Here is a 23956-nt window from a genome sequence, read left to right on the forward strand (position 1 = left end):
GTGGGTGGTAGGTGAGGGGAACCCTATCCCCAGTGGGTGGTAGGTGAGTGGAATCCTATCCCCAGTGGGTGGTTGGTGTGGTCAAGGGGAGCCCTTTCCCCGGTGGGTGGTAGGTGAGTGGAATCCTGTCCCTGGTGGGTGGTAGGTGAGGGGAACCCTATCCCCAGTGGGTGGTAGGTGAGTGGAATCCTATCCCCAGTGGGTGGTGGGTGAGTGGAATCCTATCCCTGGTGTGTGGTAGGTGAGTGGAATCCTATCCCCGGTGGGTGGTGGGTGAGGACAAGGGGAACCCTCTCCCCAGTGGGTGAGGAGAAGGGGAACCCTATCTCTGGTGGGTGGTAGGTGAGGACAAGGGGAACCCTATCCCTGGTGGGTGGTAGGTGAGGACAAGGGGAACCCTATCCCTGGTGGGTGGTAGGTGAGGGGAACCCTATCCCCAGTGGGTGGTGGGTGAGGACAAGGGGAACCCTCTCCCCGGTGGGTGGTGTGTGATAACAAGGGGAACCCTATCCCTGGTGGGTGGTAGGTGAGGACAAGCGGAACCCTATCTCTGGTGGGTGGTAGGTGAGGACAAGGGGAACCCTATCCCCGGTGGGTGGTAAGTGAGGGGAACCCTCACCCCAGTGGGTGGTAGGTGAGGGCAAGGGGAACCCTATCCCCGGTGGGTGAGGACAAGGGGTCCCTATCCCTAGTGGGTGGTAGGTGAGTGGAATCCTATCCCTGCTGGGTGGTAGGTGAGAGGAACCCTATCCCAAGTGGGTGGTAGGTGAGTGGAATCCTATCCCCAGTGGGTGGTGGGTGGTAGGTGAGGGGAAACCTATCCCCGGTGGGTGGTGGGTGAGGACAAGGGGAACCCTATCCCCGGTGGGTGAGGACACGAGGAACCCTATCCTCGGTGTGTGGTAGGTGAGGGGAATCCTATCCTTGGTGGGTGGTAGTTGAGGGGAACCCTATCCCCAGTGGGTGGTGGGTGGTAGGTGAGGGGAAACCTATCCCCGGTGGGTGGTGGGTGAGGACAAAGGGAACCCTATCCCCGGTGGGTGGTAGGTGAGGGAACCCTATCCCCAGTGGGTGGTGGGTGGTAGGTGAGAGGAACCCTATCCCCGGTGGGTGGTAGGTCAGGGGAACCCTATCCCCGGTGGGTGGTAGGTGAGGGAAATCCTATCCCCAGTGGGTGAGGAAAAGGGGAACCCTATCCTGGTGGGTGGGAGGTGAGGGGAATCCTATCCCCAGTGGGTGAGGATAAGAGGAACCCTATCCCCGGTGGGTGAGGAAAAGGGGAACCCTATCCCTGGTGGGTGGTAGGTGAGGGGACCCTATCCCCAGTGGGTGGTAGGTGAGTGGAATCCTATCCCCAGTGGGTGGTTGGTGAGGACAAGGGGAGCCCTCTCCCCGGTGGGTGGTAGTTGAGTGGAATCCTGTCCCTGGTGGGTGGTAGGTGAGGGGAACCCTATCCCCAGTGGGTGGTTGCTGAGGGGAATCCTATCCCCGGTGGGTGGTGGGTGAGGACAAGGGGAACCCTATCCCCGGTGTGTGGTAGGTGAGTGGAATCCTATCCTTGGTGGGTGGTAGTTGAGGGGAACCCTATCCCCAGTGGGTGGTGGGTGGTAGGTGAGGGGAAACCTATCCCCGGTGGGTGGTGGGTGAGGACAAAGGGAACCCTATCCCCGGTGGGTGGTAGGTGAGGGAACCCTATCCCCAGTGGGTGGTGGGTGGTAGGTGAGAGGAACCCTATCCCCGGTGGGTGGTAGGTCAGGGGAACCCTATCCCCGGTGGGTGGTAGGTGAGGGAAATCCTATCCCCAGTGGGTGAGGACAAGGGGAACCCTATCCTGGTGGGTGGGAGGTGATGGGAATCCTATCCCCAGTGCGTAACGACAAGAGGAACCCTCTCCCCGGTGGGTGAGGAGAAGGGGAACCCTATCCCTAGTGGGTGGTAGGTGAGGGGAACCCTATCCCCGGTGGGTGGTGTGTGAGGACAAGCGGAACCCTATCTCTGGTGGGTGGTGGGTGAGGATAAGGGGAACCCTATCCCGGTCGGTGGTAGGTGAGAGGAGCTCTATCCCCGGTGGGTTGTAGGTGAGGGGAACCCTATCCCCAGTGGGTGGTAGGTGAGGGGAATCCTATCCCCAGTGGGTGGTAGGTGAGGGGAATCCTATCCCCAATGGGTGAGGACAAGGGGAACCCTATCCCTGGTGGGTGGGAGGTGAGGGGAATCCTATCCCCAGTGGGTGTGGACAAGAGGAACCCTATCCCTGGTGGGTGAGGTGAAGTGGAACCCTATCCCTGGTGGATGGTAGGTGAGGGGAACCCTATCCCCAGTGGGTGGTAGGTGAGTGGAATCCTATCCTCAGTGGGTGGTGGGTGAGGACAAGGGGAGCCCTCTCCCCGGTGGGTGGTAGGTGAGTGGAATCCTATCCCCAGTGGGTGGTAGGTGAGGGGAACCCTATCCCCAGTGGGTGGTAGGTGAGTGGAATCCTATCCCCAGCGGGTGGTGGGTGAGGACAAGGGGAACCCTCTCCCCGGTGGGTGAGGAGAAGGGGAACCCTATACCTGGTGGGTGGTAGGTGAGAGGATGCCTATCCCCGGTGGGTGGTAGGTGAGGGGAGCCCTCTCCCCAGTGGATGGTGGGTGAGGACAAGGGGAGCCCTCTCCCCGGTGGGTGGTAGGTGAGTGGAATCCTATCCCTGGTGGGTGGTAGGTGAGGGGAACCCTATCCCCGATGGGTGGTAGGTGAGGGGAGCCCTCTCCCCGGTGGGTGGTAGGTGACTGGAATCCTATCCCCGGTGTGTGGTAGGTTTTTGGAATCCTATCCCCGGTGGGTGGTGGGTGAGGACAAGGGGAACCCTCTTCCCGGTGGGTGAGGAGAAGGGGAACCCTATCCCCGGTGGGTTGTAGGTGAGGGGAACCCTATCCCCGGTGTGTGGTAGGTGAGGGGAGCCCTTTCCCCAGTGGGTTGTGGGTGAGGACAAGGGGAACCCTATCCCTGGTGGGTGGTAGGTGAGGGGAACCCTATCCCTGGTGGGTGGTAGGTGAGGGGAACCCTATCCCTGGTGGGTGGTAGGTGAGGACAAGGGGAACCCTATCCCTGGTGGGTGGTAGGTGAGGATAAGGGGAACCCTATCCCCTGTGGGTGGTAAGTGAGCGCATGGGGAACCCTATCCCCGGTGGGTGAGGACAAGGGGAACCCTATCCCCGGTGGGTGGTAGGTGAGGGGAACCCTATCCACGGTGGGTGGGAGGTGAGGGGAACCCTGTCCCTCGTGGGTGGGAGGTGAGGGGAACCCTATCCCCGGTGGGTGGTGGGTGAGGGGAGCCCTATCCCCGGTGGGTGGTGGGTGAGGGGAACCCTATCCCCTGTGGGTGGGAGGTGAGGGGAATCCTATCCCTTGTGGGTGGTAGGTGAGGGGAATCCTATCCCCTGTGGGTGGTGGGTGAGGAGAAGGGGAACTATATCCCCGGTGGGTGGTAGGTGTGGGAACCCTATCCCCGCTGGGTGGTGGGTGGTAGGTGAGAGGAACCCTATCCCCGGTGGGTGGTAGGTGAGGGGAATCCTATCCCCAGTGGGTGAGGACTAGAGGAACCCTATCCCTGGTGTGTGGTAGGTGAGGGGAGACCTCTCCCCGGTGGGTGGTATGTGAGTGGAACCCTATCCCCGGTGGGTGGTAGTTGAGGGGATCCCTATCCCCGGTGGGTGGGAGGTGAGGCGAATCCTATCCCCGGTGGGTGGTAGGTGAGGGAACCCTATCCCCGGTGGGTGGTGGGTGGTAGGTGAGAGGAACCCTATCTCCGGTAGATGTTAGGTGAGGGGAATCCTATCCCCAGTGGGTGAGGACAAGGGGAACCTTATCCCTGGTGGGTGGGAGGTCAGGGGAATTATATCCCCTGTGGGTGAGGACAAGGGGAACCTTATCCCTGGTGGGTGGGAGGTGAGGGGAATCCTATCCCCTGTGGGTGAGGACACGAGGAACCCTATCCTCGGTGTGTGGTAGGTGAGTGGAATCCTATCCCTAGTGGGTGGTAGTTGAGGGGAACCCTATCCCCAGTGGGTGGTATGTGAGTGGAATCCTATCCCCAGTGTGTGGTAGGTGAGGGGAATTCTATCCCCGGTGGGTGGTAGGTGAGGGAAGTCCTCTCCCCAGTGGGTGGTGGGTGAGGACAAGGGGAGCCCTCTCCCCGGTGGGTGGTGGGTGAGTGGAATCCTATCCCCATTGGGTGGTAGGTGAGGGGAACCCTATCCCCAGTGGGTGGTAGGTGAGTGGAATCCTATCCCCAGTGGGTGGTGGGTGAGGACAAGGGGAACCCTCTCCCCAGTGGGTGGTAGGTGAGTGGAATCCTATCTCTGGTGGGTGGTAGGTGAGGGGAACCCTATCCCCAGTGGGTGCTCGGTGAGGACAAGAGGAATCCTATCCCCAGTGGGTTGTGTCAGGGCATCTTCTAACTCTGACTCCTTATCTTTTTCTCCCCAGTCCTGAGGAAGGGTCTCTGCTCGAAACGTCGGCTTTACTCCCAGGAGTGAAAGGGTTAGCGTACATTCTGTGGAGTGCTTGATGAGCCTGTAGTCACTGGAGTTTAGAAGGATGAGCGGGGAAGGGGATCTCATTGAAACCTATTGAATATTGAAAAGTCTGGACAAAGTGAATGTGGAGAGGATGTTTCCTACAGTGAGGGAGTTTAGGACCAGAGAGTGCAGCCTCAGAATAGGACGTCCCTATAGAAGAGAGCTGAGAAGGAATTTCTTTAGCCAGAGGGCGGTGAATCTGTGGAATTCAATGGCAGGAAGGGCTGTGGAGGCCAAGTCTTTGGGTATATTTAAAGTGGAGGCTGATGGGTTCTTGATTAGTAAGGACGTCAAAGGTTACAGGGAGAAGGCAAAAGAATGGGGTTGAGAGGGATAATAAATCAGCCATGATAGAAAGGTGGAGCAGACTTGATGGGCCAAATGGCCTGTGCTTTATAGGATTATGGTCTTAAATATGGCACGTTTAACACATCAGACTTTGGATTCACACAGGGCAATTTACAGTGAGTAATTAACCTACTGATCTGCCTGTCCTTGGGATATTGGAACATTCGTAGGGAGAACATGCAAACTCCACACAGACAACACCTGAGGTCAGGATTGAACCCATGTCTCTGTAGCAGTGAAGCAGTGGCCCCACCAGCTGTGCCTCTGAGCCATCTGGTATGAGGTATCATTCAAACTGTTGGGTTCCTGAAAGCATCTTAGAGGAGGGCACAGGTAGGGGAGGGGAGATTTAATGAGGGAATTTCAGAGCTTTGATTGCAGGCAGTATAAGGCACAGCTGTTAGCAGTGGAGTGATTTAATTCATAACACAGCCAGGAAGAGAGCCCACGCTGAGCAGAATATCCCTCTATGCTGATATCATTTGCCTGTGTTTGACCCATATCCCTCTGAACCAGGGGTTCCCAACCTTTTCAATGCCATGAACCTCTACCATTAACCAGGGGGTCCCTCGACCCCAGGTTGGGAACTGCTGCTCTAAACTATTCCCACCATATACCTTAGCAAATGTCCTTTAAGCATTACGATTCTACCACTCCCTTTGACAGCCCGTTCCATGTACCCACCACTCTCTGTGTGAAGAAATTATCCCTCAGGTCCCTCTAAATCTTTCCCCTTCCAACTTCAACCTATGCTCTCTAGTTCTTGATTCCTCTCCTGTGTGCATCACCCAATCGCTGCCCTTCACGGTTTTATACACCTCTATAAGATCATTCCTCACTCTCCTATTCTCCAGGAAATAAAGATCAAGCCTGCCCATCCTCTCCCTCATATCCTGGCAACCTCCTCATGAATCATTTTTGCACTTCTTTTGGCTTAATAATCTCTTTTCCATAACAGGGCAAGGAGCAACATAGAGGACTAGAGGCTCGAGGGGATCCAGAGGTATGAAGGGAAGAGACCACAGGATCTTTTGAGAATAACGACAAGACTTTTAAAATTGAAGCTTTGCTTGTTCAGGAGCTGGTGTGCGACAAGAGCTGAGGAGCAAAGGGGAACAGGGCCTGGTCTGAGCAAAGACAGAGGATGGAGTGAGGGAGGCTGGACATGAGTGTATCCTGGTAGCCATGTCCACTTTACTGGAGACTTTAGAGATAGTGCAGGAACAAGTTCACCGGGATGCTGCCTGGACTAGATGGTGTGAGAAATAAGGAGTTAAATAAACCTGTATTTTTTTTTCTCTGGAGCAGCAGCGGAGGCTGAGGGGAGACTTGTTAGAAATTCATAAAGCGATGAGTGGCATAAGTGAACGGTTAGTATTCTTTTCTGCAGCATGGACATGTCTAATGCTCAAGGGCGTGCATTTAAAGCTTAAAGTGAAGGGTATAAGTTTTTCTTGTCATAGAGGGACATGAATCTAGGGAATTCTCAAAATGGACTAGAACACTGGAAGGATTTAAAGAGGAGTTAGATAAATTAAATTGAGGTTTCTGGTTCAGTAGAGAAAAGGGGAGGTTTAGAAAGATATGAACAATGTTACTTTTTGATTCTTTGGTATAGCTGCGAATCTATTTCTCTCTGTATTTGAGGGTCAGAGAGCCACGACTAAAGAAAACAACTTGCTGGACAAGTTCCAGCTGACTGGAATTCCACCTCATATTGAGGTGACTTGATACTGATGTGTTATATAACTCTCCTATAACATATAATATTTGGTATATTCCTCTGACTTTTAAAGCAGTTGAGGTCTGAGGCAGATCATCCATGATGATATTGAATGGTGGGGCAGGTTTGTAGGGGCAAGTGGCCTGGTCCTGCTCTCCTGTACCGTGGAGATCATTCTGACTTGTTCCATTATTGCCTGGTAATGAGGCTCCACTGCACAGGATTGCAAGAGGCTGCAGAGGGTTGTAGCCAGCCCCACCATCGCACAACCCTCCAAACTATTGAGGACATCTTCAAGAGGGGGCACTAAGGACCCTCACGTTCCAGGACATGCCCTTTTCTCATTACCACAATCAGGAAGAAGGTACAGGAACCTAAAGACACATACAACAATTCAGAACAAAAAAGCTTCCTCAAAGTTTAAAGTAAATTTATTATAAAAGTGCATACTGTATATGTAACTATATACGACCCTGAGATTCATTTTCTTCTGAGCATGCTCAATAAATCCATAATAGATTAAAAGCCATATGAGGATCAGTGAACATCAATGGGGTATTCAACCGATGAGCAAAAGATGCATGCTGATGCATCACTACCTTTGATTTGGCCAACAACAGTGGTGTCATCAGCAAACTTCAATATGGATTTGCAGCTGTGTTTAGCCTTGCAATCGTAAGTATAATAAGTATAAAGGGAGTAGAGGAGGGGGCTAAGCACGCAGCCTTGTGGTGCATCTGTGCTGATAGAGATTGTGGAAGAGATGTTGTTGCCAATCTGATGTGGCTGGTGTCTGCAAGTGAGGAAATCGAGGATCCTATTGCACAAAGAGGTATTGAGGCCAAGGTCTTGAAGCTTATTGATTAGCTCTGAGGGGATGATAGTATTGAATGCTGATCTGTAGTCAATGAAGAGCATACTGATGTATGCATCTTCACGGTCCAGATGTTGAGGTTTGAGTGAAGAGCCAGTGAGATGGCATCTGCTATGGACCTGTTGCTCCGGTAGCAGATTGGAATGGATCTAAGTCACTTCTCAGGCAGGAGCTGATGTGTATCATCAACAAATTCTCAAAACACTTCGTCACTGTGGATGTAAGTGCTAGGGACAATAGTGACTGAGGCAGGTATGGGAATACATCTGTAACCCTGAAGACTTTATGAATTTGTAACGTTTGTAAAATGTATTGTGACGAAATGGAACCTATGAAATCCCAAGGTGCATTCCCGTTTGGATGGGAGGCTTACAAGTCTGGGTGTGTTTCATGATAGGAAGCTGTGTGTTTTTTACATGACAGGAGGTGTGTTTTATGGTGGGGGAGAGAATGTTTGACAATAGAGGTAAACAGATTCTGAAGAATAAATGTCAGAACAAGATAATGGAGGACTGTTATGGAATGGAGCAGCCTAATTACTATTCATTGTAAAAGTATAAAAGTGCTTTGTTTTCGACATAAGATCGAAGCTCTTTTCCAGACACTCATCTGGAGACAGAACTTCCCTTGCAAGTAAAATAATAAATGTGTTCCAACATGATCCACTCTGAATTTTTCGTAGTTTGTTTCTGTATATTAGAAGATCTAGCAGAACAGTACACGACACAGATTACGACTTTCTGCTGAGGCATCGGTATACGTGAAGCATGTGGCTACCTCAGTCTGTCAAAGCGAGAGGTTAAAGATCTCAGTGAACTCTCCAGCCGGTTGATCAGCACAGGTCTTTAGTACTTGACAAAGTACCTGGTGAGCAGGATGCCTTTCATAGGTTCACCCTCCTGAAGGCCACTTGCATGTCGGCAGCAGAGACTGAAATCACAGGATCATGGTGAGTTTGTCTTGACGGTCAAAGTGAGCATTGTAGGTATTGAGCTTACCTGGAAGTGAACCCCTTTTAACACCTTCATCTTCGTCACTTTTTAAGAGGTGGTAGCATTCACACCTTGCCACATCTGTCAAGCATCTTTCGTTGATTCAAGTTTGGCCCCGAGTTTTCACTTCACCTGTGAGTAGGCTTTCCAGAGATCGTATGGGGATCTCTTGTAATTTTCTTGGTCACAGGGCTTGATTGCCTCTGATCTGGCCCTCAGTATGTTGCAGATCTCATGGTTCTTCCAGGGCTTCTGGTTTGGGAAGACTCTGAATTATCTTGTGAGGACAGTTGTTTTAATAAAGCTGATGATAACTGTGGTGTATTCATTCAGATTCGTAGATGAATCCTTGAATACGACCCAGTTCTCAGATTCGAAGCAATCCTGCAAAGGCCTCTTTGCTGTCATTATCATCTCTGGAGCTTTGCCCTTTAGCCTCTGTCTATATGCAGGTAGGAGAAGGACAGCCAAGTGATCAGATCTCCTGAAATGCAGTCTGGCCATACAACAGTAGGCATTCTTCATTTTAGTATAACAGTGGTCTAGTGTGCTGGGACCTCTGGTGCTACGGGATATATGCTGATGATAATTGGGCTGGGTTTTCTTCAAACAAACCTGATTGAAATCCTCAACTATGATTTAAAATGCATTGGGATGAACTTTTTTTTTTGTTTGGAGACGGCATCATCTTCTCCTCCATCATCAGACTTCTGAAAGGTCGACAAACCCATGAATACTACCGTGCTATCCCTTTTTTGTATTATTTATTAGATTAGATTATGACACTCAGTCCTCGTTTATTGTCATTTAGAAATGCATGCATTAAGAAATGATACAATGTTCCTCCAGACTGATATCACAAACAAACAAGACAAACCGAAGACTAACACTGACAGAACCACATAATTATAGCATATAGTTAAAGCAGTGCAAAGCAATACCATAATTTGATAAAGAGCAGACCATGGGAACAGTAAAAAAAAGTCTCAATGTTCTGATCGGCTCCCGATAGTCCCCAATAGCAGGCGGCAGAAGAGAGAAACTCTCTCTGCCATAAACCTCCAGGCACCGACAACTGTCGATGCATTGGAAGCACCTGACCACAGCTGACTCTGAGTCCGTCCGAAAACTTTGATCCTCCGACCAGCCCTTCGACACCAAGCACTGAGCACCATTTCTGCCGAGCGCTTTGACCCCATCCCGGCCGCCAAGCAACAAGCAACGCTGAGGATTCGGGGCCTTCTCCTCCGGAGATTCTGGATCACACAGTAACAGCGGCAGCGAAGCAGGCACTTCAGAAGTTTCTCCAGATGTTCCTCCGTTCTCTCACATCTGTCTCCATCTAATCAGGATTGTGCACGACACCCTACTTGACAGATTACAGACATCACCACCGGAGTGGCCGCACAAGCTGCGTCGCACTACCATCTTCTCCTCCTCCTATTTATGTGATTTGTAGTAATTTTGTGACTTCAGTCTGTGCTTCTGCTGCAGAATAAGTTTCATGTCATTATTTATTGACTGTTTGTTTGTTTGTCTGTTTATTTATTTATTTATTGTGGTACAGTGTGGACCAGGCCCTTCCGGTCCTTTGAGCCAAACCCCGATTCAAACCTTGCCTAATCAAGGAACTATTTACAATGACCAATTAACCTACTGGTATGTCTTTGGACTGTGGGAGGAAATCAGAGGACCCAGGGAAAACCCACACATTCCACTGGGAGGACTTACAGACTTCATACTGATGACGTCAGAACTAAACTCTGAACTCCAACGTCCCGAGCTGTAATATGTCGTGCTAATCGCTACACTACTGTGGCATCATCTAAGTCAGTTTGATAAACCTGATGTGGATTCTGATTTAGGAAGGGTCTTAGCCCGAAGCGTCGACTGTACCTCTTCCTAGAGATGCTGCCTGGCCTGCTGCGTTCACCAGCAACTTTTATGTATGTTGCTTGAAATTCCAGCATCTGCAGATTTCCTTGTGTTTGTGGATTCTGATTTTCTTGCATTCTCAAAATGTGCAAGATAATGTTCTTACATGCTTAGACACCTGGATTACCTACAGCAGGCACCTCAAGGCCGTGGAGAGGTCGCATCAGTACCGTCACTATGAAATCCTCTGAAATTCTCTGGAGGGATAGGCAAAACAACGTCCGCATCCTCTCCAAGACCAACATCTCCAGCTATACCCATCTGCAACTCTGGGCAGGCCACATCACTTGCCTGCTTGACTCCAGGTTGCCGAAACTCTTTTCCTAGCTGCGTTGCGGTCAGATATTACCAGATGGCTGCAGGAAAGGATTCATAGATGTGCTCAAAACGTCGCTGAAGAAACATAACACTCCCACTCACTCCTGGGCATCCATGACCCATATCCAAAGAGGAGGAGGGGAGTGGGATGGTGTTGGGAAGCTCAAGGCCATGGAGTGGGAAAACTCATAAGCCCCTTGGAAGCAAAGGCAGGAGACAACACAGACCATCACTGACGACTCCATCTGTGGATGAACATACAATCTGCTGGAGGAAAACATTCATAGGAGGAAAGGAATTGTTTACATTTTGGGTCGAAACCCCGCAGCTGTCTTGCTCGACTGCTGAGTGCCTCCAGCAGATCGTGTGTTGTGGTTTGCTGGCAGGTTCCAGTATCTGCATTCTCTGGTGCCTCTGTCTGTGGACGAGTAACTAGTTCCCACATCAGCCGCATTGGTCAGCTCAGAGCCCACAGAACTGGGTTAAGAGTACGTCATCCATGATCATGAGGGTCTGCCCAGGAGGAGGAAGACAAGGTGACTGCTGGGAGGACCAGAGATGATTGGACACACATGATGGGAATGTCCAAAATCTGAGATGAAAAGGAACAAAGTTGAAAACCTCAACAGGTCTGGGGAGAGAGAACCCATCAATTCTTCATGCCTGGCACTCTTAACTTTCATGCATCTCTAGAACCTCTAATCCACCTGCATCTCTCTTGACTCTTAGCTTTACTCTTGACTTATTTATTGCTCACTGCCAATGGGTCATTGACAACATTTTATCACTGAGGCACCTGACGAAGGCACACGGATCTGAAATGTTTATCTTTCCACAGATGCTGTCTGACCTTTCTAGCATTTTCTGTTTTTATTTTAGGAAGCACTCAGTGAATGGCAAAGCCCTAAAAAGTACAGGGAGACAGAGGGACCCCGCTGTACACATCCAACGATCTCAGTAGGCAGCAGTACAGACAGTGGTTTGTATGTTCTTGTGCGTGGGTTTCCTCTGGGTGCTCCGGTTTCCTCCCCCAGTCCAAAAATGTACTGGTTGGTAGTTAATTGGTCATTGTAAATTGTCCTCTGATTAGGCTAGGGGCTAAATTGGTGGGTTACTGGGCAGCGTAGCTTGGCGCTGTTCTGTGCTATATATCTATAATGATGTTTGCCTTCATTAGCCAAGATGTGGAATATAAGACGAAACACGAGGAAATCTGCAGATGCTGGAATTTCAAGCAACACACATAAAAGTTGCTGGTGAACGCAACAGGCCAGGCAGCATCGACAGAGGTACAGTCCGCGTTTCGGGCCGAGACCCTTCATCAGGACTAACTGAAAGAAGAGATAGTAAGAGACTGTACCTCTTCCTATAGATGCTACCCTGGCCTGCTGTGTTCAACAGCAATTTTTATGTGTGTTGTGTGGAATGTAAGAGTGGGGAGGCTACGGTACAACTTTGAAAGTTAGATGAAAATGTGTGTGCACATCTGGTCACTACACTATTGAAAGGATGTATCTGCAGGGGAGATTCAGCAGGATGTTGCCTGGGACAGAGTCTTTCAGTCTGCAAACTGAGTCAATCACCCTCCGCTCACCATCGGGTGCTGTACAGTATTTGATTTCGCGCGCGTGGGCGGTGCCTCACGCTCGCGCGGCGCGGGGGGGGCGATCCGGGCCACCTGTCAATCACCGCCGGTGCGCGCGGCGTGTCCTCCTCCATTTGGAGTTGCCTGCAGAGACATGGCCGAGGATAAGCTCTTCAAGGCCGAGTATGCAAAGAGCGGACGCGCCTCCTGTAAGAAATGCGGGGAGAGTATTGCGAAGGACTCTCTGCGGCTTGCAATTATGGTGCAGGTAAGGCGCATGAGAATGAATGGAGCGGCGAGAAACTTGGTTTCGCTTTTCTCCGCTGCAAGCGCGCAGGCCTCGTGGTGCTGATTTGGGCCGACTGGATATATTCTACGATGCATGCTTTTTTTTTCTAGGGCGAGATAGGAAAATTTTGTACTGATGCACTGTCGTGGTTTTTTCATTCACTTCTGTGAGTTCAAGTTTTTCTTTCGCCCCACGAACCGGTGATGTTTTGGTTCGCTGTATTGTGATGATGTAAAACAGGCCTATTAGCAGCCTGTAAATAGTCCCATCCTAAAGCCGGCAGCAACTACTTTGGTAGAAAAATTTCAGTACAATGCCCATAAAGCACTGTTATAAAACTCCCTTTCCGTTGTGAAGGAACCCACCTCCTCTGCTCTTTCCCCCAGCTCTAACTTTGGCGACGATGATCATAATTTAAACATGTATAATCTCCACAGTGTGGGCGTTTTAAAATCACCGCTGGATGAATAGCTGCGGGGAAAAAAATCCAAAAAATTCAGTGCAAATGCTCTTGTTTAAACTTCCAGTGATTGCATTTTAAATTGACAATGCTGATTTATCCTCAGCGGAAATATTGAATTTGTTTATTTTTATTTAACCACGCGATCTGCAGAGGTACATAATGAGGTCAATCGTGGGAAGGACGGCATTATGCAAATATTTACTAAAGGAAAAGAAATGGTTAACGGCATGGTGGTGTTGCGGATTGAAAAAACGCCCACTTTTCCCACTCTCTCCCCTCTCTAACGCCCTGACACCCGGGGCAAACAAGTGTTGCTGGGAGTGGTGGCAATACAGCTCTCAGCACCGGAGACCGGGTTCGGTCCTGACCACCGGCACTGTTACAGAGCTGAACAGTGCAGAAACAGACTCTTTAAAAACCACCACATCCATGCCGTCGTTTCTGGCCGTCTACGCTGTTCCCATTTGCCTGCAATAGGGACTGTATCTTTCCACGCCTCTTTTTTTTGCAGTTTTTCCGCTATATCTGTCCGGGTTTTGCCCACGGGCTCTGCTTTCCTCTCTCACCCCAGAGGCGTGCCGGTCAGTGAGTTAATTGGCTGCTGTAGTTTGCCCCTGTTGTGTGGGTGAGGGGTGGAATCTGGTGTCGGGGGGGGGGGGAGGTTGTAGAATAAATAGATTAATGTAAGATGAGTGTAAATGGGTGGTTAATGGCTAGTACAGACACTGGGCTGAAGGACCTCATTGTGATTTAATGGGCACCAAATTGGCACTGAGTGCTCCTTGCTCTGGTGTTTGACCCTAAACCCCGGCACACTGCCAGCTAGGGTGTGGGACCCTGAAACCGGCAATGCCAAGAAGCTATTCAGCCCAACAGGCTGCTGGCTGTTTACAAGCCCCACCAGCAATGTGTTGGAATGGCTCCGAATGGCAGGCAGCATCTGTGATGAGAGGAGCCGCGGACCGTTCAGGTCAGTGACGCTTCGTCAGAACTGAGGAAGAGAGGAAAAACAAATTAGTTTTCAGTTGCGAGATGGTAGGGGAGGGATAAACAGGACAAAGGGGATGTCTGTGATGGGATGAGACCAGATGGGTTAGCATGACAATTAGAACACTGAACAGTACAAGGAAAGGCCATTCAGTCTGCAGATGTCTCTGTCGAGGTCAATCCCAATTCAGTTCATCCCTTCTGCCTGCACACAATCCATATCCCTCCATTCAATGCATATTCATGTATCTATTGTCTCTGCTTGCACCACTCTGGCACCTAGCACTGTCTGTGTGTGTGAATGCATGCCCTCCAGTACTTGATATTGTAACCCTGTGGAAAATAATTCCAACTATTTACCTTATCTAGGGGGCTCATAATTTTATAAACTTTTGTCGCGCCTCTCCACTGCTCCAGAGAAAATGGCCCAACTTCCAGCTGATACCCTTGAGTGGGCAGCATCCTGGTGAACCTCTTCTGTCCCCTCACCAGAGTCTCTACATCCTTCTGTAATGGAACAGCCAAGGTGCATGCAAAACTTCGTGCAGTCTAACCAAATTTTTATGCAACTGCACCATGACTTCCTGATACGTTTAGTCCTTTAGTGATGAAGGCAAGTCTGCTCTGTCTGTGTTAATGTGCTGCTATTAGCACTGTGGGACATGCCTTGTAAGCCATGTGGTTCCAATGTACCACCGTTCCACCTTCCTCTCTTTCTCCCCTGGGATGAATTAAACATAGAGCACCCATTATAGGCTCTTGTATTTTAAATGCCCTTTCACAATTTACAACAGCTGAGCCTAGCTACTTGACCCTCCCCCCCCACCACCACCACACCCTGTTGTATTGTTCAATAAGATCACAGTTCTGGTCATCCTGTTAATCGGAAGGATGAGGAGGACTGTGGAAAGGTGCCGAAGAGGTTTACCAGACTGCTGTGTGGATTAGAAGGTATGAGCTGTATGGAAAAATTGGGCAAACTTCTCCCTAGAGCGTTGAAAGTTGAGGGGAGACCCAAAAGAGGTTTTTAAAATTATGAAAGATACAGGTCCACAATCCCTTATCCGAAATCGACATTCACAGCATGCTGGAGGAACTCAGCGGGTTGGGCAGCATCCGTGGAAATGATCAGTCAACATTCCAGCCCGGAACCCTTCGTCAGGACTGTAGAGGGAAGGGGCAGAAGGTGGGGGGAGGGTGGGGAGGAGAAGGCTGGTAGGTTCCAGGTGAAAAACCAGTAAGGGGAAAGATAAAGGGGTGGGGGAGGGGAAGCAGGGGGGTGATAGGCAGGAAAGGTGAAGAAGGAATAGGGGAAAGCACAATGGGATGTGTATATCCTGTGCTTTCCGAATTGTTTCCAGAAATTCCAGGCATTGCTGTACTGCCGTCATCCCTGCCAGTGTTCTTTTCCAATCAATTCTGGCCAACTCCTCTCTCATGTCTCTGTAATTCCCTTTACTCCAGTGTAATACTCCCTTGGAACCTCTGTCAGCTTTATAGTTAGTCATTTAGCAGGGAAACAGGCTCTTCAGCCCATCAATACTGTTCCCATGTAATGGCATAGGTCCATAGCCTTCTATGCTTTGATTTCTCCGGATGCTGTGCTATAATGAATCTAGCCACAAGATTACCATTAGTAATCTTCTCTATTTCCTGTATTTCCTTCTTTGCCCTATTCCCTCTCTGGTCAGAGCCTGGGGTAGGGTTCCCCAGACCTGACTTTCTTCCTCACCAGTCCCCATATCCAATGTAACATGCTCTGCAGCTTCTGGCATCTACAACAGGATCCCACCACCAGTCACCCCTTCCCTTTACCTGTTTAGGCTGGCTCTCTCTCAGTCCAGATAAAGGGTCTTGATCTGAAACATCAACTCTCTTTTTCTCTCCATAGATGCTGCCTGGCCTGCTGAGTTCCTCCACCATTTTGTTGTGTTGCTCCAGATCCTAGCATTTGCAGCCTCTTCTGGCTTTCATTAATAATTCAATTCAATTAAATTTAATTGTCATTCAACCATACATGAATACAGCCAAACGAGACATTACTCTAGGGTCAGGGTACAAAACACAGTACCAACAGTCACACACAACACAAAGCACACATCGCACGTATAAAATAGAGAGATACAGCACTCAATAAAAGGGACCAAACTCAAGCCGTTCAATGCCACTGAAATCTACAGATCACATTGGAGCTTGTTTTCTGCTGAGTGAACATTGGGGTGTGGGGGACTCCAGTCTGGACTCTGTGTGCCTCTCCCTGGTAGCTGTGAGCAGGCTATACTGCGGCCTGAGGCCAAGTCTTTTCTGTAAAGTACAGTCACACACAATATATATGAATATAGTCCAGACCCTGAGTCCGTTGTTCTGCCCATTGAACATTGGGGGGAGGGATGGGATCAGCACCAACTCTGGCCTGCATGCTGCACCACTCTGCACACCAGCTCCAATGTCTCTCCCAGCACCTGTAAACAGGCAACACCACAGCTTGACAACAGACGATTGGTGCAGGAGTAGGCCATTCGGCCCTTCGAGCCAGCACTGCCATTCACTGTGATCATGGCTGATCGTCCACAATCAGTATCCAGTTCCTGCCTTCTCCCCATATCCCTTCACTCCGCTACCTTTAAGAGCTCTATCTAACTCTTTCTTGAAAGAATCCAGAGAATTGGCCTCCACTGCCTTCTGAGGCAGAGTATTCCACAGATCCACAACCCTCTGTGTGAAAAAGTTTTTCCTCAACTCCGTTCTAAATGGCTTACCCCTTACTCTCAAATTGTGGCGTCTGGTTCTGGACTCCTCCAATATCAGGAACATGTTTCCTGCCTCTAGCGTGTCCAATCCCTTAATAATCCTATATGTTTCAATCAGATCCCATCTCATCCTTCTAAATTCCAGTGTATACAACCCTAGTCGCTCCAATCTTTCAACATATGACAGTCCCGCCATCCCGGGAATTAACCTCGTGAACCTACGCTGCACTCCCTCAATAGCTAGAATGTCCTTCCTCAAATTTGCAGACAAAAACTGTACACAATACTCCAGGTGTGATCTCACCAGTGCCCTGTACAGCTGCAGAAGGACCTCTTTGCTCCTATACTCAACTTCCCTTGTTATGAAGGCCAACATGCCATCAGCTTTCTTCACTGCCTGCTGTACCTGCATGCTTACTTTCAGTGACTGATGTACAAGGATATGTAGATCTCATTGTACTTCCCCTTTTCCTAACTTGACACCATTCAGGTAGTAATCTGCCTTCCTGTTCTTGCCACCAAAGTGGATAACCTCACATTTATCCACATTAAACTGCATCTGCCCACTCATCCAACCTGTCCAAGTCACCCTGCATTCTCATAACATCCTCCTCACATTTCACACTGCCACTTGAGGCCCCGAGTCCAACCGAATACTACCAAAATCTGCAGTCGACCACAGTACAGCTTGTCTTTTGCTGAGCAAACACTGGCGGGGGCAGCACGGACACCAGCCTGAATGCCGTGCCAAACCGCCCCGGTGGAGTGCGGTGGTTACGATGACACCTCTCTCCTGGTGGCTGCAGACAGGTGACACTGTGGCTTGAGGTCTCGCCCCCACTGTAACTGAGACCGTGCAGTGTCCCCCTCCCCACCCCCTAGCTAGCTGCCTCTGATCTTCGCCAATAAATCAGTGAATGGAACTTGCAGCATTTCACCTTAACAATGTCCAAAGGGGTTTTGCGATCACAGGAGAAGTGCCCAAGACTGTCGGTCGCTACTGGACCGTGAGCCTCCTTCAACTGAGGCAGCAGCACGTCGCACAGCTCCTTCATTATCTCCGCCAGCCGATGGGACCGACCTGCAGTACTTTTAAGTTATTAATACTCAGCAGGATCTTGCCTTCATTAAAAATATGACAGCAGCGCCTTTTGTAAACCCCATGGAAGCTGCTGCGAATGAACGTGTGGCCATCAAACTGGTGCCCGTTTCAATACCTGTGCTTGCTGGAAATGCAGTCCCTGTAGATGAGACCCGGGGGGCGGCAGTTTGTATCCTCAAACCCTCCACTGGGGTCACAGCTCCAGCACCCGAGGCTGGCTCCCTGTTTGGTTCTGGACGTGTGTCGTAGTCCTGCTGAGATGGGGTGCCCTGTCCGTGGCCCCGCGGAGATGCTGAGGATCGCATGGCACAGTTTTTCTTATTTCTTAGTGAGGTAGAAGGCTGCTCAGTACATTGTCAATGCTAGACTGCAGAATAATCCCAGTCCCCTTCAAATTTCCTTGCAAGCCATTCTCCTCGCAGTTTCATCAATTCTACCATTCTTGGGGAAGTTTTTCCCATCCAGCAGGGTGGGCATATGGAGGAGCTGCCAGAGGAAGGGGTAGAGGAGGCCACAATTACCTTAAAAGTAATTTAAACAGACTCATAGTGAGGAAAGGTTTACAGAATATGGGTGAAACACAGGCAAATGGGTCTATCTTAATTCGGCACCTTGATTAGCATGGTTGTTGGGCCAAAGGGCCTGTTTCCCTATTGTATAAGTCTGACCTACATACTAGGGGCAATTTTATAGCAACCAAAAAACCTGAGCTGTACACCGTTGGGATGTGGGTGGAAGTAGGAGCACCCAGTGAAAACCCACGTGGTCACAGAGGAGAACGTGTAAACTCCAGAGGGACAGCACCTGAGGTCAGAATCAAACTTTGGTCTCTGGCACCATGAAGCAGCAGTTTTACCAGCCACAGCCCTGAGTTACTGATCTTTCGAGGAAGAACGGGGGAGCTCCTCCCGCAGTGACCCAGCCCCCCCCCCCAACTTGACATCCTCCTGCCCATGATCTTGCTGGGCCACCCGACTGACTTTACAATGGGAGCTTCACCTTGGCTAAGGTGCTGTGGGTTGTCCGAGATTATTAAAGGTGTTCCTTACTTCCGTCAGCCCTCCTCTCTGCTTCCCCACCTTGTGACTGGTCAGGCTTCCTGGCCAGTTGGTTGCCCCTTGGTGCTGGGTGGTACACCCCTAGCTGGTGGGAGGTTGGCGCTGTTGCTCCTTGGTGCTGGAAACCCTGTAACCATTGATTACTAGGATCTCACTCCCTTTTGTGTGCTTGTTTTTCTCCCCTCCCCCCCTTCCGCCTGCCAGTCGCCCATGTTCGATGGAAAAGTCCCACACTGGCATCACTATGCCTGCTTCTGGAAGCGAGCCCGGGTGGTGTCACCTGCTGACGTGGATGGACTGTCAGACCTGCGGTGGGATGACCAGGAAAAGATCAAAAAGGCCATTGAAACGGGGGGCGGAGGAGGAGGTAAGTATGTGTTTGTCTAAGCCCCTCCTGGTACAGATCTCAGCCCTCTCGGATATCTCTGGATACATTGCTGTTTGTCGTCTGTAACAATAATTTGAAGGAGAATGTACACGGGATGGGTATTAAGTTTGCAGGTGACACTAAAAACGGTGTCGTTGACGGTGAAGATGGTTATCAGGATTTACAGAGGGAATTTGCTCAGTGGGCTGAGGAATGACAAAGAGAATTTAATTTGGATAAGTTCAAAGTGTTGGAGTTTAGGAAGACAAATGAGTGGTGGGTCCCTGGGAAGGGACGTGGGAGTATAAGTGCATAGTTCCCTGAAAGTGGCATCGCAGGAAGAGAAGGTGGTGAAAAAGGCTTTTGGGATGCTGGCCTTCATCAGTCAGAGCTTTGAATATAGAAATTGGGATAATACGTTGTAGCTGTATAAGATGTTGGTGAGGCCACATTTGGAATGGTGTTCAGTTTTGGCCACCCTCCAAGAGATGCTGTTAAACTGGAAGGAATGCAGAAGAGGTTTGAGAATGTTGCTGGGACTTGAGGGACTGAGTAATGACAAAATGGCGCTGGTGAACCATGGCAGTGTGTTGCAGGCAGCTTACAAAACTTATAAAAGTACTTCTGAGCTACTCGCACTGCAATCCGCAATCTGTAATTTTCCCTTAAGTAATATACGTTTTTACAGTCTTAAATAACTAGTAATGTCACTATCTTCTAAGGGATTCAGTGGACTAAACTCTCAAGAATGCGGGTATAGCACCTTTAAGCAAATGAAGGTACATTGCCACAACTGAAAGAGAGGGGCAGACTCCATGCCAGGCTAAAACACTGGGGTAATAAACTTTCCTTACCCAACAACTTGCTCGCAAATGTACAGTCACTGAAGAATAAGATTGAGGAACTAAGGGCAGGTTGCTATATCAGAGGGAAATGAGGAATTGCACTGTTATCTGTTTCACGGAGATAAGGCTCACCGGATGTACTGGATATGTTGATGAGGTTCGAGGGCTTCTCGATGCACAGGATAGACCAAACTCTTGATTTAGAGAAGGCAAAAGTGGGGGTCTTTGCTTCGTGGTAAACTCTTAGTGGTGCTCAAACGCAGTGGTCTTGTCACACTGTTGTTACCCTGACCTGGAGCATCTAATGATTAAGTGCCAACAGTTTTATTTACCAAGAGTTCTCCTCCATGATCCTGACTGCAGTTTGTGTACCACCAAAGGGTGATGTTAAGCAGGCACTCGAAATACTGAATATCGTCATCAGCAAACAAGAAACAGTCTACCTCGATGCCTTTCAGATCATTGTCGGGGACTTCAGTCAGGCTTGCTTGAAAATATTTCTGCCTGATTATCAACATATCACTTCCAGCACAAGAGGTCCCAACATACTTGACCACTGCTATACTACAATTGGGAATGCTTACCATTTCATGCCGGGACTGCATTTCAGGAAATCTGATCACTTGACTGTCCTCCTCGTAGCTGCATACTGCCAGAGGCAAGAGTAAGGCGCCAGAGATGGGGGCAGCAAAGAGGTGGTTGCGGGAGCCAGAGACGTGGCTATGGATTGCTTCATCGATGGATTGGGTCACTCATCAGAGGAGCTGAACAAATTCACCAAAACAGCCATAGATGAATGGGTCCCCACAAAATCACTTGAGTCTTTCTCAACCAGAATCGCTGGATGAGCCATGAGATCTGTAATCTGCTGAGGGCCAGATCAGTGACATTCCAAGTGATACAGGGTGCCAGGTACGAGCTCTGGAAAGCCATCGCATGTGCGAAGTGGCAATTCTGGACCAAACCTGAATCACTGAAGGGTGCTCAACAGCTGTGGCAGGACTTGAATGCTATCACCTTCTGCAAAGTGGAACCCAGCGACATGGGTGATAACAAGGATCTTCTTCACTCCCAGATGAGCTTGTTTCCTTTAATGTTTGCTTTGACTTTCAAAACATGGAGGCACCTTCATGAACTCTCACAGCACCCAGTGATCCTGTGATCTCAGTCTCTGGGGCTAACGTGAGGGCATCCTTCAGGAGGGTGAACCCACAGAAAGCATCCGGCCTGGTTGGGGTACCTGGCCAAGTACAAAAGATCAACGTGTCCTGATCAACTGGCTGGAGTGTTCACCGATATCTTTAAACTCTTGGCTTGGCAGTCTGAGTTACCCACCTGTTTCAGGGATGTTTCATTTGTATCAGTGACTAAGAGGAGTGTGGTAACCTGTCTCAATGATAGCACCTGCATCCATTGTGACAAAGTGCTTTGAGAGGTTAGTGGTGAATTATATCAACTCCTGCCTGATAAACAACTTGGATTTGCTGTAGTTTGCCTACTGTTACAACGGGTTAATAGCAGATGTCGTTTCATTGTGTCTTCACTCAACCCTGGAACATCTGGGTGGCGAAGATGCATACAACGTTGTACTCTTTGACTGCAGCTCGGCATTCAACGCTATCATCCCCTCAAAACTAATCAGTAGGCTTCAAGGCCTAGGCCTCGCTACCTCCTTGTGCAACTGGATCCTCGATGCGTAGTCTGCAAGTGAGGACAGTCTCCAGCAGCACAGGTGTACCACAGGGTGGTGTGATTAGCCCCCTGCTCTCCTCGCTTTATACTTATGACTGAGGCTAAGGGCAGCTCCAATGCCATATTTAATTTTGCTGACGACACCACTGTTGTTGGCTGTATGAAAGTTGGCGATGAATCAGCATTTGGTGGGAGATTGAAAATCTGGCTGAGTGGTTCCACAGCAACAACTTCTCACTCAATGTCAGAAAACCAGTGAGTTTATTATTGACCAGGAGGAGGTAACCAGAGGACCATAAGCCAGTCCTCACCAGGGGATCAGATGGAGGGTCAACAACTTCAAATTCCTCTGTCATTTCAGAGGAGCTGTTCTGGTCCAGCATGTAAGTGCCATTATGAAGAATGCACGGCAGGACCTCTACTTTCTTAGAAGTTTGTGAAGATTTGGCATGTCATCTAAAATTTCGACAAAGCTCCATGGATGTGTGGTTGCATCACAGCCTGGTATAGAAACACCACCAATGTCCTTGAAGGGAAAAGCCTACAAAAAGTAGTGGATACAGCTCAGTCCATCGTGGTTAAAGCCTTTCCCACCCCCGAGCACGTCTATATGGAGTGCTGTCACAGGAAAGCAGCATCTATCATCAAGGACCCCTACCATCCAGGAGATGCTGTCTCGCTGCTGCCAGCAGGGAGAAGGTACAGGACCCTCAGGACTCACACCACCAGGTTCAGGAACAGTTACTACCCCTCAACCACCAGGCTTTTGAACTAGAGTGGATAACTTCACTCCACATCACTGAACTCTTCCAGCAACCTACGGACTCACTTTCAAAGACTCTTCATCTCTTGTTCCTGATATTGATTGCTTATTTCTTTATTATTTTTCTTTTTGTATTTGCACAGTTTGCTGTCTTTTGCATATTGGTAGTTTTTCCTCCTGTAGGGTGTGGTCTTTCATTGATTCTGTTTCATGTATTTACTGTGACTGCCCGGAAGAAAGTGAAGCTCAGGCTTGCATATGGTGACGTATATGTACTTTAATAATACATTTGCTTTGAGTTACAGGAAGAGGTTTGGCAGGTTGGGACATTTTTTCATTGAGCTTGGGAGAATGAGGGGTGTATAAAAATCAGTGGGGGTGTAGATAGGGCTGAGAAATTGAGATCTGGAGAGCATGGGCTTCAAGTGGGAAGAGAAAGATTTAGCAGGAACTTGAGGGACAACTATTTTTACACAGAAGGTGATCCATGGAACAAGCTGCCAGAGTAAGTGGTTGAGGCAGATATGATTTATAATTTTTAAAAGGCAATATGACAGACCTACTTTACATGGGAATGTGGATTGGCATGGACCAGTTGAGCTGAAGGACCTGTTTCAATGCTGTGAGGCTCTTAACTTTATTAGGCAGACACACGGAAGGTATAAATTTGATGTTTGCAGCAGCGGCACAGTACATTACATTACAAGAGGGAGGATGAGCATATAAGTTAACAATTTATACATAACTGTGCAAAAATAAGCATTAAGGACACCAGCACAAGATTGAGAAAGAGGAAAATATAGTTTGCGGTTTTTCAGATGGGTTTAAGAATCTGGCATCAGGAAGGAAACTGTTGTTGAATCTTCTGGTGTGGGTCTTCAGGCTTCTGTACCTCTTGCCTAATGGCAGCATCATTGAGGAGTGGACATGGCCGTGATGATGAGGTTCCTGGTGGTGATCATCTCCTTCCTGAGACATCAACTCCAGTCGATGTGGTTGATGGTAGGAGAGCTGTGCCTGTGATGGAATAGGCAGAGCCCACCACTTTGCGTAGCTCCTGTTTCTTTGTGCATTGGAGTTCCCATACAAAGCTGCGATGCGACCACTCAGAATGTTTTCCACTGTACATCTGTAGAAGTTTGTCAGCGTCCTCAATGGAACGCCTTAAAACATCTAAGGAACTATAGGTGCTGAGAACCTTCTTCATGGCTGCGTCTCTGCTGGACCCACAATCAATCCTCCAAGATATTGACAGCCAGCAACTTGAGGCTGCTCACCCTCTTCCCCACCAACCCTTTATTGAGGA

The 23956-nt window shown here is 49.3% G+C and overlaps 1 protein-coding gene across 1 annotated transcript in view; it reads left to right on the plus strand.

Moving 5' to 3' along the window:
• Positions 1 to 12454: 12454 nt before the first annotated feature.
• The window catches only part of parp1 (poly (ADP-ribose) polymerase 1), a 63974-nt gene continuing 52472 nt past the window's right edge, over positions 12455 to 23956 (plus strand). The window contains exons 1-2 of the mRNA XM_063040598.1: positions 12455 to 12602; positions 19188 to 19350. Coding sequence (XP_062896668.1) covers positions 12489 to 12602; positions 19188 to 19350 — 277 coding nt within the window. The 5' untranslated portion in view covers positions 12455 to 12488. The remainder of the gene's footprint in view (positions 12603 to 19187; positions 19351 to 23956) is intronic.

Source organism: Mobula hypostoma, chromosome 2 (assembly GCF_963921235.1).
Source record: "Mobula hypostoma chromosome 2, sMobHyp1.1, whole genome shotgun sequence".
NCBI lineage: Eukaryota > Metazoa > Chordata > Chondrichthyes > Myliobatiformes > Myliobatidae > Mobula > Mobula hypostoma.